General features: G+C 43.9%; 1 protein-coding gene across 4 annotated transcripts in view; it reads left to right on the top strand.

Annotated features, from left to right (window-relative positions):
- LOC117964646 (endoglin-like) overlaps positions 1 to 13,317 on the top strand; it is a 50,242-nt gene that overhangs the window by 22,752 nt on the left and 14,173 nt on the right. For all 4 annotated transcript variants that reach the window (XM_059005674.1, XM_059005675.1, XM_059005676.1 and 1 more), the window contains 3 exons: positions 7,244 to 7,348; positions 11,887 to 12,070; positions 12,459 to 12,630. In XM_059005674.1, the coding sequence (XP_058861657.1) occupies positions 7,244 to 7,348; positions 11,887 to 12,070; positions 12,459 to 12,630 (461 nt within the window). The remainder of the gene's footprint in view (positions 1 to 7,243; positions 7,349 to 11,886; positions 12,071 to 12,458; positions 12,631 to 13,317) is intronic.

Consider the following 13,317-nt stretch of genomic DNA (forward strand, 5'->3'; position numbering starts at 1 on the left):
GAATATTATTATTATTATTATTATTTATTTCTATATGAAGTGGGATTCTGTGCCAGCCTATAATTGGTCCTGATTCCACTCATTTGAGATCACAGTGTATACAGTCAAGTTCATACCATTTGATTGTTTTTTCACGTTCTTTCGTCTTTAAATATCTATAAATATAAATAAGTGCCCGATGAAAGCAAAGCATTGTCTTGATATACTGTAGATAAGACCATTTTGTAATAAACATCAGCCATAACACTGTCAATAAGATCCAGAGCCACCAGATTTCACTTGACGATGCGTGGCCATTGCTCAATGATTAGAGATAAGTCTGTTCAGAATAAACAAAAGTCATTTGTGCAGCGTGGGATATGGAAGCTTCCAACCAAGCACATGCAATCAATCCTTGTGTTGTATATCAACCTATTAAGTGCCATTGTCCACATGGTGTCATTTCTTGGGAGCATTTTTAACTGGCATCTAACTGTTAATTTTTCTCTTAAACTATGTTGTTATGATAACCTACTCTAATTTTGTTAACCGAAAAAGTGAAGTCTTAATGTTATGTATCAAATTACATAAATACAACTTGTGTTCTGATTTTTTTCAAAGAAAAAAAATTAAAGATTTGGTACTTAATGGGTTAAAGAATATTTATATTTATTTGCATTACAAATAGTAATTTAAATAAAAGTGTATGCTGCATATTGCAGGTGTAACCGAGTAGCATTGGTGTGTATGGAGTCATCAACCCCCAAAGGACCCTGGGAGGGTTAAAAGGTTTTGTTTTTTCCCCCCGGTTCCTGTGAATCAGTTGTCCAGGGCCTGATGTTCAATCAGCTTCCTGTCTCTGAGACTCTGAATCAGACGGGATTGCCTGCTGTTTGTTTAAAACCGCTTCACACCCACGCAGTGGGGTCTGGCAAAATCCACCTTAAATCTTTAAACTGCGTCCGTACTGACGAGGAATTGGGACTATCAAAGGGAAGCTCTCCCCCAAACGGAACACTTTGATTCTGAACTCTTGTTCTCCTTTGCTAAACGGATTTTTGGTTCACAAGAAGTGCCTTGCAATTCTGTTTAAACATGAATTGTGTCATCTGCAAAATCCACTGCTTTGTGACAGATTTTTAGAGGTTATTGTTAAAAAGACACATTTACAGTAAATTGGTTTGAGAGTCATTACTGGATGTTCATGTGTCTGATTTCCACTGTGCTTTTTTTTTTTTTTTTTTTTTTTTTTTTTATAAATGAATCAGCATTTATCATAGTTTATCCTTTTAAGCACAGGAAATGAGTACTCTTTTAAGCTGATAAAACCCTGGGCAAGGTTGGGAAATGTATTGTCGTCACTTTTTATTTGGCAAAGACAATAGGGCTTTATTGATTTCAGAAACATTTGGGTTCATTTAACATTCCTTCCTGACTAAACATGTGTCGCGAGCGTGTAAAACCAATACAAGAAAACATACTACTCATTATTACTCCCCTGGAATATCGGGCCTTTTAGTGGTCTGCATGCAAGTTAACCTGGCAGAGAATTTAATAGTGGAGTGAAGCAAACCACAATTAATTGAAACCAGACATACAATATTTAGCTTTTAAGTGATCAGGTAATTGCTGAATGTTTTAGAACATGAAACAAAGTCAGTTTCACTTCAACAGGGAGACTAATGGAGAGTAAGCATTAATAATTGTTACAAAATAATAATGTTTATTTAAATTTGTGGCAGAGTACACAAAAGGACGTATTTGCCAAACCTTTGTAGAATTTTTTTAAAGCGCCGGGTATGCAGGAACAATTATTATTATTATTATTATTATTATTATTATTATTATTATTATTATTATTATTATTATTTATTTCTTAGCAGGCGTTAAACAAAAATACATTTCAAAATTCAACAATAACTCCCCCTCACAGCTCTGCCATTCAGTCTGAGGCCTCTCTAAGCACTGGGTACTGGGTAGGAACACGAGTCTCCCTCACAGCTCTGCCATTCAGTCTGAGGCCTCTCTAAGCACTGGGTACACAGGAACATGAGCCTCCCTCACAGCTCTGCCATTCAGTCTGAGGCCTCTCTAAGCACTGGGTACACAGGAACATGAGCCTCCCTCACAGCTCTGCCATTCAGTCTGAGGCCTCTCTAAGCACTGGGTACTGGGTAGGAACATGAGCCTCCCTCACAGCTCTGCCATTCAGTCTGAGGCCTCTCTAAGCACTGGGTACACAGGAACATGAGCCTCCCTCACAGCTCTGCCATTCGGTCTGAGGCCTCTCTAAGCACTGGGTACACAGGAACATGAGCCTCCCTCACAGCTGTGCCATTCAGTCTGAGGCCTCTCTAAGCACTGGGTACTGGGTAGGAACATGAGCCTCCCTCACAGCTCTGCCATTCAGTCTGAGGCCTCTCTAAGCACTGGGTACACAGGAACATGAGCCTCCCTCACAGCTCTGCCATTCAGTCTGAGGCCTCTCTAAGCACTGGGTACACAGGAACATGAGCCTCCCTCACAGCTGTGCCATTCAGTCTGAGGCCTCTCTAAGCACTGGGTACACAGGAACATGAGCCTCCCTCACAGCTCTGCCATTCGGTCCGAGGCCTCTCTAAGCATAGACTGCTAACTTAGCCAGCTTGTACAGGGTTTTGTGATATGGACCAATGTCCACGAGAGGCTAGTGAATTAGACCACTGCACCACCCAGCCCCTTTGACAAACTTAAGTATTTGCTCTAATGCATTTGGGTTCCCATAGTAAAATACTTGTGCAAAGCTACTGCCTACTTCTCTCTCTCTCCCTCTCCCTCTCCCTCTCCCTCTCTCTCTCTCTCTCTGTCTCTCTCTCGGCTGTTGTTTTCCAGGATAAAAACCCTGCTCTTATTACCGTATCTTGTTTCCCCTCACTCATTTCCATCATAGTTCTGAATGCTTCCACAAAGCATCTCTGCTTCAACCTGTCACTACTACCAGTACCTGCAGCTTTCTTTTGGCAGTGCATAGTTTGAAACATAACACGTCCCAGAGTCAATCCTATTTGTAAATGACCTATACAAAAGATGCATTTTTGTTTAGAGCAAGAACCAAAACACAGGCAACCTGCTTTTACATTCTATTACCATATTGTAGCACTGCTTAAAAACCATTAGAACACTTTTTTTTATCTTGTAGTCCTTTAAGCACTTTGATGGTTGCTCATTTTTTTAAGCTTTAGGTCTCTGTCTCCTGTACTGGTTTGATAATAGCACCATTATATTTGAAATGCATGGAGGATAGCTGATTGGGTGGAGATTAACTGTTTCACGTTAGTTGCCAGTCAGTGCTAGACCCTAATCATTGCAGAGGTGAAGATATTTACATGCCTGCCACCTCTCGATCTGTTCAAGATGAGGTATGCTAATCAGGCTTGACAGCGGGGCCACCACTGTTTTCAATCTCTTGCTAACACTTCAGCTAATTAGGAGCCATAGTCTCAGTGGAAGTATGACTGCCAGCTCTGCTTTTTTAATGTGGAAGATGGAAATGTGGCATAAAATACATCAAATCAGTTCAAAATGAGTTTTTTTAATACCACAACATCCACATCAAGTTGCTAAGCAGGGACATGTTGAGTTTTCAGTTCTCTCTGGGCATAACCTAGGCAGAGTCAGATGGAGAGTGCCACATGCTAAAGAGCCCCCAGGGTGCAGTGAGGATGCTGGGATTGGCACCCCTGCCTAGCTTGGGGATGAGTGATATTTCCTCGCCCTGCCCAGGTGAACGGGACAGTGGGCAGAGACTATCAGGAAGAAAGGGATTGAGTCATGGAAGAAAGTGGGAAGTGAATGTAGTCGCTTGTTGACGTACCATGTAGAGGTCAAGGGGACCATCTGTGACAGCAGCGTCCTGCACTGCAGGAGGGGGACAGGCTGTCCTTCCAAACACAATGAGAATCCCCACTGGTCGTGGGGCATGACCGCTAAACTTAGCTCCCGCTGACAAGCTGCGCACACAAGCCTCCTCTGTACAGGACCAGGTGGACTCAGCTCAAGGGTGGAAGGATTTATTTATTTTTGTTTTCAAATACCGGTATATAGCTGACCTTGATACAGAACTGAATTTCCCATTGGGGAAAATCATATGAACAGACGTGCAAGACAGGAGACAAGATGTTTCTTTGTGGGCCTGTTCAATCAATCTAAACTGTAAAACTGTCCTGACCTATTTTATACAACAAATGGCAATGTTTCTTGGTAGTTTTGCCATGAGAACAGAATATATATATATATATATATTAAGCTTGTTAAAGTTGTGGTTGAAAAAATAGTAGTTTAGTGAGTTGTAGAGGTTAGAACTCTTTAGGGCACAGGTTCAGTTCTCTGACTCCTATGTTAATCTTTCAGCTGCCACCGTAGAACGCTGTCTCTCCTGCTGTGCCGTGCCACTTTATGTTGTTTTACTAAAATCTTTAAGAATTTTACAACCATTACTATTGTAATTATTGATCAAGTCTTAGAGAAAACTTCCAGCTGCCTCAAAACCAAAATATTTCTATACTTCGCTGCGCACAGACTTCGGTCAGTCCAGAAGTAATTGAATCTTCATCTGCTCTGCATATAAATGCTGACTCACAGCACCTCTGAAAGTATTAAGTACAGTGTCATGCTGAATTTTGCATTCTTTTGAGATGTGTTTTTTAATTTTTTATTTAGTAGATGCCAATTAGTTTTTTTGTAGTTTACCCCCCAAAGTAATAGTGTCCAATTATTTTTGTTTAGCTCAGCTCACCGCTACCACCCCCGCGCTGACTTGGGAGCGGCGAAGACGAGCACACGCTGTCCTCCGAAGCGTGTGCCATCAGCTGACTGCTTTTTTCACACTGCAGACTCACCATGCAGCCACTCAGAGCTACAGCGTCGGAGGACAACGCAGCTCTGGGCAGCTTACAGGCAAGCCCGCAGGCGCTGGGCCAGACTACAAGGGTCGCTGGTGCGCGGTGAGCCGAGAACACCCTGGCCGACCTAACCCTCCCTCCCCCCGAGCGGCGCTTGGCAAATTGTAAAACGCGAGTGATTTTACTGGATGCGCCACTCGGGAGCCTTGAGATGTGTTTTGATGTGGTTTTTTTGGTTTTTTTTTAAATTTAGCAGTCGCCAGTTAGAGGGTACAGAAGTTGTGGATGTGTTGATTTATAGCTATTGAATGTCTGAAATGCATTTGTTTGTCGGATTCTTAGAAAAACAATCAATGGAATAAAATCAATGGAATAAAATGGTTAAATAATACTTTAGTGTGTGGTGTTTGCCTGCGAGACTGACAATGATTGGTATGTATAGGGTTTGTTTTTTTGTATCTTAATATAAAATAAACTGAAATGCAGATTTTTAGATTGCAAGCGTTTCTGAAATGTAGGTTTTCAAAGTGTAGCTCAATCTCTGTTGCATGATTTCAACTACCCTAAAGATCACACTGGACCCCACAGAGATGCTCTGTGTTTATTAGTGTTCCATACAAGGCATGTGAAAGTTCTGCATTTGATTAGTTTTACAGTAATAGACTTGTCTACTTGGTGCTGAAAGAGTTAAACCCTCCTAAGACTCCTTATTATAACATTTGTTTTTACTTTCAGGATTCTCGCTTGTGTCCTGTTTGACAGCTCAGGAGGTTGAATTAATTGGCCTCTAGGGTTTACATATCAAGACAGTGTCTGAGCGAGAATCCAAAACCAACTCAGTCTGGCTCCTGGTGTTTAACTCTAATCTCTTGGCCGGCCCCAATCCCTGTATCTAAGCTCCAGTTCACCCAGCCTCCAAGTCTGTGCCTTGGGAGAGAAACCAGATTTTGACTGGCTCCCATGCCTGAACTCAAACCACTAGGGCTTGCTGAGTGCTGACCTCCAGTTCACCTCAGAAAGCCATGCAGCCCATATTGCTATTTTATCTCAAAGAAATTGGTTTCCTATGGTTTTTCACACATTTCAATTGTAAGAGAAGGGGTAAGAATGAGACTTCCTTGAAGCTGAGGGGCTACGTGCCCGCTTTGGTAATAACATTAGAAAGGGCCAGCAGGGCAGGCTGGAGCTTGCTTGTGAACCTTTATACCAGAAGAGAGCGCCAGAGCTGCAGTGTGGTACTTACAACCAACCAGGAGAGCGCTAGAGCTGCAGTGTGGTGCTTACAACCAACCAGAAGAGAGCGCCGGAGGCAGTGTGCTGTAATGGTCAGGCAGTGACCATTAGAGGGATCACTGGACCACACTGGGAGGCAGTGTGGTCCAGTGATCAGAGCTGAGGGGCTGGGAGGCAGTGTGCTGTAGTGGTTAGAGCTGAGGGGCTGGGAGGCAGCGTGCTGTAGTGGTTAGAGCTGAGGGGCTGGGAGGCAGTGTGCTGTAGTGGTTAGAGCTGAGGGGCTGGGAGGCAGTGTGCTGTAGTGGTTAGAGCTAAGGGGCTGGGAGGCAGTGTGCTGTAGTGGTTAGAGCTGAGAGGCTGGGAGGCAGCGTGCTGAAGTGGTTATAGCTGAGGGGCTGGGAGGCAGTGTGCTGTAGTGGTTAGAGCTAAGGGGCTGGGAGGCAGTGTGCTGAAGTGGTTATAGCTGAGGGGCAGTGTGCTGTAGTGGTCAGTGCTGAGGGACTGGGAGGCAGTGTGGTCCAGTGATCAGAGCTGAGGGACTGGGAGGCAGTGTGGTCCAGTGATCAGAGCTGAGGGACTGGGAGGCAGCGTGCTGTAGTGGTTAGAGCTGAGGGGCTGGGAGGCAGTGTGGTCCAGTGATCAGTGCTGAGGGACAAGGAGGCAGTGTGCTGTAGTGGTCAGTGCTGAAGGACTGGGAGGCAGTGTGGTCCAGTGATCAGAGCTGAGGGACTAGGAGGCAGCGTGCTATAGTTGTTGGAGCTGGGAGGCAGTGTGGTCCAGTGATCAGAGCTGAGGGACTGGGAGGCAGTGTGGTCCAGTGATCAGAGCTGAGGGACTGGGAGGCAGTGTGCTGTAGTGGTCAGTGCTGAAGGACTGGGGGGCAGTGTGCTGTAGTGGTTAGAGCTGAGGGGCTGGGAGGCAGAGTGCTGTAGTGGTCAGTGCTGAGGGGCTGGGAGGCAGTGTGCTGAAGTGGTCAGTGCTGAGGGGCTGGGAGGCAGTGTGCTGAAGTGGTCAGAGCTGAGGGGCTGGGAGAAAAGTTTGTTGTAGATAGAAGTTGAATATAAAAAAACAAGAAAAATGAATTAGTTAAGATAACTGATATTTCCTACATCAAGGTGCGTATTAACATTTTGCTTTTGTTCTCTTTCTAGTTTACAATGGACCTGAAGAATACAGTTCCTGCAAGCATCATCCTGAACAGCAACAAAAACGTCTCCTTGACTTTATTGAACGAGAATATTTATGCAAAAGTCTACGTGAGTATGGGTGTTTAATATATGCAGTAGTGGAGGTGTCTGCTCGTCATATTCACTTTTTAGATGCACTGGTTCCCCCACAGTGTTGATATACTGTGGTTCCAGTGTGGCTCAAACAATTGTGATGATTGTGGATAGTCATGTTTTATAAATGTTATGATAGTTTTTTGTTATAATACTGACAGGTATTATTTGGTATTTATAGATATGTATCTGTATCTTGCTAGCATAGTTGTACTTTTATTTGGTACTTGTCATTTGTTCTTAGTACACATACAGAAGCTTGTCATAATCTACTAAATTAATCTAAAGGTTTGTTTTTCTAGGTTTTCTAGGCAATTAGGAGTGTATGATAAAAGTCTGGCAGTTCAAGGCAGTTGTTTTTTTTCATATTGAATGTGATGGGCAGACAGACGGACAGACACAGTCAGTGCATAAGAGTTCTTATTGCCTTAACCTGGCCCTGAGAACAGTCTTGAAGCCATACAGGACAGCTGTGTCCTCTCTGCCAGCTGTGTGCTCTCTGCTAGCCGTGTCCTCTTTGCTAGCCGTGTCCTCGCTGCTAGCTGTGTCCTCTCTGCTAGCCATGTCCTCTCTGCTAGCTGTGTCCTCTCTGCTAGCCGTGTCCTGTCTGCTAGCTGTGTCCTCTCTGCTAGCGGTGTGCTCTCTGCTAGCGGTGTCCTGTCTGCTAGCTGTGTCCTGTCTGCTAGCCGTGTCCTGTCTGCTAGCTGTGTCCTTTCTGCTAGCCGTGTTCTGTCTGCTAGCCGTGTCCTCTCTGCTACCTGTGTCCTGTCTGCTAGTGGTGTTCTGTCTGCTAGCCGTGTCCTCTCTGCTACCTGTGTCCTGTCTGCTAGTGGTGTGCTCTCTGCTAGCTGTGTCCTCTCTGCTACCTGTGTCCTGTCTGCTAGTGGTGTGCTCTCTGCTAGCTGTGTCCTGTCTGCTAGCCGTGTCCTGTCTGCTAGCCGTGTCCTCTTTGCTAACTGTGACCTCTTTGCTAGCTTTGTGCTCTCTACTCTCTCTGCTAGCTGTGTCCTCTCTGTTAGCTGTGTCCTCTCTGCTAGCTGTGTCCTCTCTGCTCTCTGTTCTTTCTGCTAGCTGTGTGCTCTCTGCTAGCTAGGTCCTCTCTGTCAGCTGTTCCCTCTGTCAGCTGTTTGGCTGATGGATGCTTAAAGACCCTCACCAGCTGCTGGTTATTTACAGGGTGAGGGAGGAGTGTGAGAAGAAAAGAACAACTCTAGGGTCAACAGGGACTAAAATCACTTGGCAACACTTCTCAATTCTCATATCATACCCAGTACACAGTAACTGTTTCAAGACTCTGCTTTTACAAACTGTATCACAATATAAGACGACTCAAATACACTGTTCATACAGGGAGCTGGCCACTTCACACACTTTTCTAACCACTGATGCTATTCAAAACAACTGCTTTCCATGCTGCAGCCCAGCACTCTAACCCCTGAGCTGCTCAAACCCACTGCCTTCCACACTGCAGCCCAGCACGATAACCACTGAGCTACTCAAACCCACTGCCTTCCACACTGCAGCCCAGCACTATACTGAGCTACTCAAATACTGCCTTCCACACTGCAGCCCAGCATGCTAACCATTGAGCAACTCAAACCCACTGCCTTCCACACTGCAGCCCAGCGCTATACTGAGCTACTCAAATACTGCCTTCCACACTGCAGCCCAGCATGCTAACCATTGAGCAACTCAAACCTACTGCCTTCCACACTGCAGCCCAGCACGATAACCACTGAGCTACTCAAACCCACTGCCTTCCACACTGCAGCCCAGCACTATACTGAGCTACTCAAATACTGCCTTCTACACAGCTGCCAGATTTTTTAACTGAGAAACTATGGACACACATGCTGGGCATCTTTCACTCAACTTCACACTACAGCAGTTCAAAAACAGCAGATCAGGAAACTCCTGTTTTTACAGTTTCCTGTTAAAATGTAGAACCCTTAACATACACTCCCTTTCCCACTCGTTATGACCTTTTTAATGGTAGATTGATCTATGACAGGGGGCCTAAAGTTTTAAAGACAGCTGACATTATTAAGAAATGATTAAAACCAGCAGGGCAGTTTTCTGCAAATACAGTCTGAAACCTGGTTATTAGTAAGAGGTGGAATTTAGTCAGGGAAGGGGGCACAATAACACTGATAAGGAACAGATGTGCTACTACAGAACGTCGAAGGAAGCGGAGTTTATAAAGAGAGGAGGACAGTATGACTGTTACTGAGCATTACATCTGAGAACTTTAACTCACAATGACAGGGGTGGTGAAACAAGCATTACATTTCATGAGGGAGAAGTAGTAAAGATATTTCACCAAGGAGCAGTGTTGGTTTATTAAAAGCAGGGTTCATTTGCAAACAGACAATCAAAACCTTTATTTGAGCAGGTAGAACCCTTTGAGAGCAGATTTATATTCATCATTTTGGTTTTGGACTTACATCCACTGGGGGCTATAAGAGCAATTATACTGGCCTGAGCCAGTTCCATTATAGGTCTCTTCCGCCCCTGGTAGACAGCAGATGCAGAGCTGGAGTGAGTCCTGACCGGTTAGTTGTTTGTAAAAGAGTGTCTGTCCTCACACACAGCCTTAATCGCCACCGGGACAAAGGGCATTGTGGGTGAGAGGTTACCTGACAGGTACCAGGGTTCAAGGTTTCTTTGTAGCTGGAGAAGAATGGTGGAATGTGCCTGGTGGAATAAACAGGATCTCTGGAAGCCATGGTCACTCAGACCACACCCCAGCCTGCTCTCTTCCTGGTACAAGTGACAGTCCCCTCATCCAGACCCACTGTTCCTGGTCTCTCTTTCAAGTCTTCTGTGACCCAGCCTTTTATCAGAAACTCTCTTTTGTTTTTGTGCTCTATAACTTCCTCTGTTCTATTTACATTTTTCTTAAGCAAACAAAAAGAGGCCTTTATTGCAAGACTTCAATAGCTGTGCTCAGTTTAGCCCTCATTAGTTTGGTCATGTTGCTGTTTTAGCAACGGTCTCATCTGGCTGTATGCACACTGTTAGGCTCTGTCCCCTGTTCTGGATTTTTATGTCACTCTTAGAAAACATATTGAACAACATATTGTCTTGCTCTATTTCCATTGTGAAATAAATTGTTTCTATAGTGAGATAGTACTGGAGCGGTCCTCATCCATTTTCCGTTTGAAGTTTTTATAGTAAATATGCAGCTCAACTTGCAAAAAAAAAAAAAAAAAATCATGCTGGTTTCAATATGTCTTTTTTATTTTAGCAGTATCACTAAGAAACTTCAGTTATGCCTTCATACATATGTTTCAATGATAACATTTTGTCAATGTTTTCATATTACTGACTGAGAGTTCTCCTAGAAATTCTGTTAGCAAAGAGAAGAGGAACTTAAAGGGAGCTGCCACAGCAAACAAAGGAAGTGGAAGAAAATTGAGTAGAGATGCTGAAAAATATAGATGGGACAAGAAGTCAAGTGATTAGCCTAGTGCTCATTATTAAAGTGCAGAGTGATAACAACGCTGAAGAGCTAAGGATGAAGGCCAGGACAGAGAACTGTGGGACAGGATTACCCCGTCACCATCCTCCAAAACCAAGCTTGCTCCGTATTGGTGGATTGGAGGAAATGCACTTTTCCTATTGGGCTCTGAGCCAAGACCTGGAGGAGACGCTTCAATAAAAAAAATTTAAAAACCTGTCAGACTGTAGACCGCACTGACGCACACAACTTAAAAAAGATATTGTTTCCTGTCCCCACTCAGGAAAGACCTTGGCTCCAGCGGGGTCACTCAGCAGGCTCTTGGCTGCTTTAGAAAAATAAACATTCCTTTTCAAACGATTGTGTCCAAGAATAAAGAAACGGTCCAGTTAGTCAGCAAGAGGCAGGGAGGGAGCTAATCGGCAGCAGTCTGGGTAATAGGACTGACAATGGAGCTCAGCTGATTTTTACACACTCATTGATGTGGAGGGCAGCAGTGCTGGGATGCTAGGAACTCATTGTGGCTCTGCTTGTTATTAGAGTGTGGCAGTGCTGAAGCGCTGAGTGGACAGACTAGTGCTCTTTGGCCATTGCTTATAGTGGGTTTTGTATAACCTGTGAATAAAATAGTAAAAATGAATGGTTTGATATACACAGAAGGGATTTTACAAGCTGTATTTCATTTAAGATATTGCCCCCTCCTCCTCTTAATTGTTAACCTGAATTAGTCAGATCAGTGAAAAGGGCTGACCAGGATGTATAGCCATTTTGGTTGGGTCAGTATTTCTTTCCTTTCGTTTGCCAAAACACTAACATTCACGCTGGATGAATGATCCCCTTAAACAAAGTGTTTTGGTCGCTCCATATTCAATTTTGAGTGCAATATTTCGTGTATAATGTATAAAGCCAGAGCATGCAGGAGTGTTATGATTATTGTCGCTTGCTAATTTTATAATAGTGCACAAAAATGTTTAAAGGGCTTACTGAACAAGGTTGAGGAAATATATAACCTAGGTTAATATTAAGAAAAGGCGATTCTTTTTTTTTTTTACAGTTGATAAGGTCAAATTCCTGGATCACAGTTACTGGACCAGATAACACGGTGGACTTGGATCTTCATGCAGTCGTTCAGTCAGATAGCAATAGTCTTTTAGGCTGGGCAAAGAGCAAGTTTGGCGCCGTGACATCCTTCACGGAGCTAATAGACCCCCAGTCCATCACCTTCAATGCAGGGCGAGGTGAGTACCAGTTTCCCCATGTAATCTGCTATGTTCCAGAGCTCTTTATTGCAGGTATAATGATACACTAATGTCACGATACGTATCACAATATGCAGGTCTCAATTCCATATGCATGGCGATGCATGTGATGGTCCTGATGGGCAACGTGTTTTATGCATAATAAGATCAAACAATCATTTAATGATGGACTATTTTGTTAAAAGACAAAAATGAGTGAGCCATTAAGGTCTTCTGCATCACACACATAGGACATGAATCTATGGGGACTGTCTGGAAAACCAAACAGAGGTGTTCAGTGTGAGGCTTTGACATGAAGAGCAGCAGCTGCAGTATGACTCACCTCCCCGTCCATGGCTGTGTTTCTCATCGCTTTATCCAACTGCAGGCCATTCTCAAGATTGTGAACTGCAGACAAACTTTACCCAAGGGAAGTACCTGGATTACCTGCCTGTAAACACGTCAGTGGAAGTGAAATTTTGCAGGATCCCGATGCCATTAAAGGCGAAAGAGGAAGTACACATTATTAGGCATCTGCCCGTGGACACCATGACACCAAGGTATGAAATGTTACTGTTTTAGAGCTGGCCGAGGTACAAAGCTGGAGAGCTGAATGGAGTGTTTAGACCAGTGTTTTCTATTAGGATGCAGGATGACAGCGCTGGAGAGCTGAATGGAGTGTTTAGACTAGTGCTTTCTATTAGGATGCAGGCTGACTGTGCTGGAGAGCTGAGAATGCTACCTGGTTCACGTGCTTTGATGTATAGTGTGTTTTGAATGTTTCAGCAATGTGTTTTCTGCTTCCATTATTTCTGGTTCTTGTAGCGGGCTGCTGAACTCTGTTAGCTCTTTATTCCCAGGATCCAGTAATTCTGGTAGGTACAGTATTATAGACTGCTGAGGATCTTTCAGCCAATCAGATTTTGTAGCCACAACAAATAAACCCAATTCATGACATCATTGAGTATATTCTCAGAGTTCACATCACCTGCTTGAAAAGGCATACCTCAAGCACCCCTCTGAATTCAAAATAGTGACATCACAGTCGGCCACTTCATTATTCTCTTCATGGAAGTTTGTTATAGTAGAAACAATTCTAGTTGGATTCTGTTAGTTATATATCACTGATAAAGCTGTATATACTAGAGATGAAGGATGAGAAGAGTAGGCCATTCCGTATCATGTAAACATATCTTCGCTTCCAGATCATTTCTATCCCCTCATACACAGTCCAATCACCACATGTT

This window comes from Acipenser ruthenus, chromosome 31 (genome assembly GCF_902713425.1).
Source record: "Acipenser ruthenus chromosome 31, fAciRut3.2 maternal haplotype, whole genome shotgun sequence".
Taxonomy (NCBI): Eukaryota; Metazoa; Chordata; class Actinopteri; order Acipenseriformes; family Acipenseridae; genus Acipenser; species Acipenser ruthenus.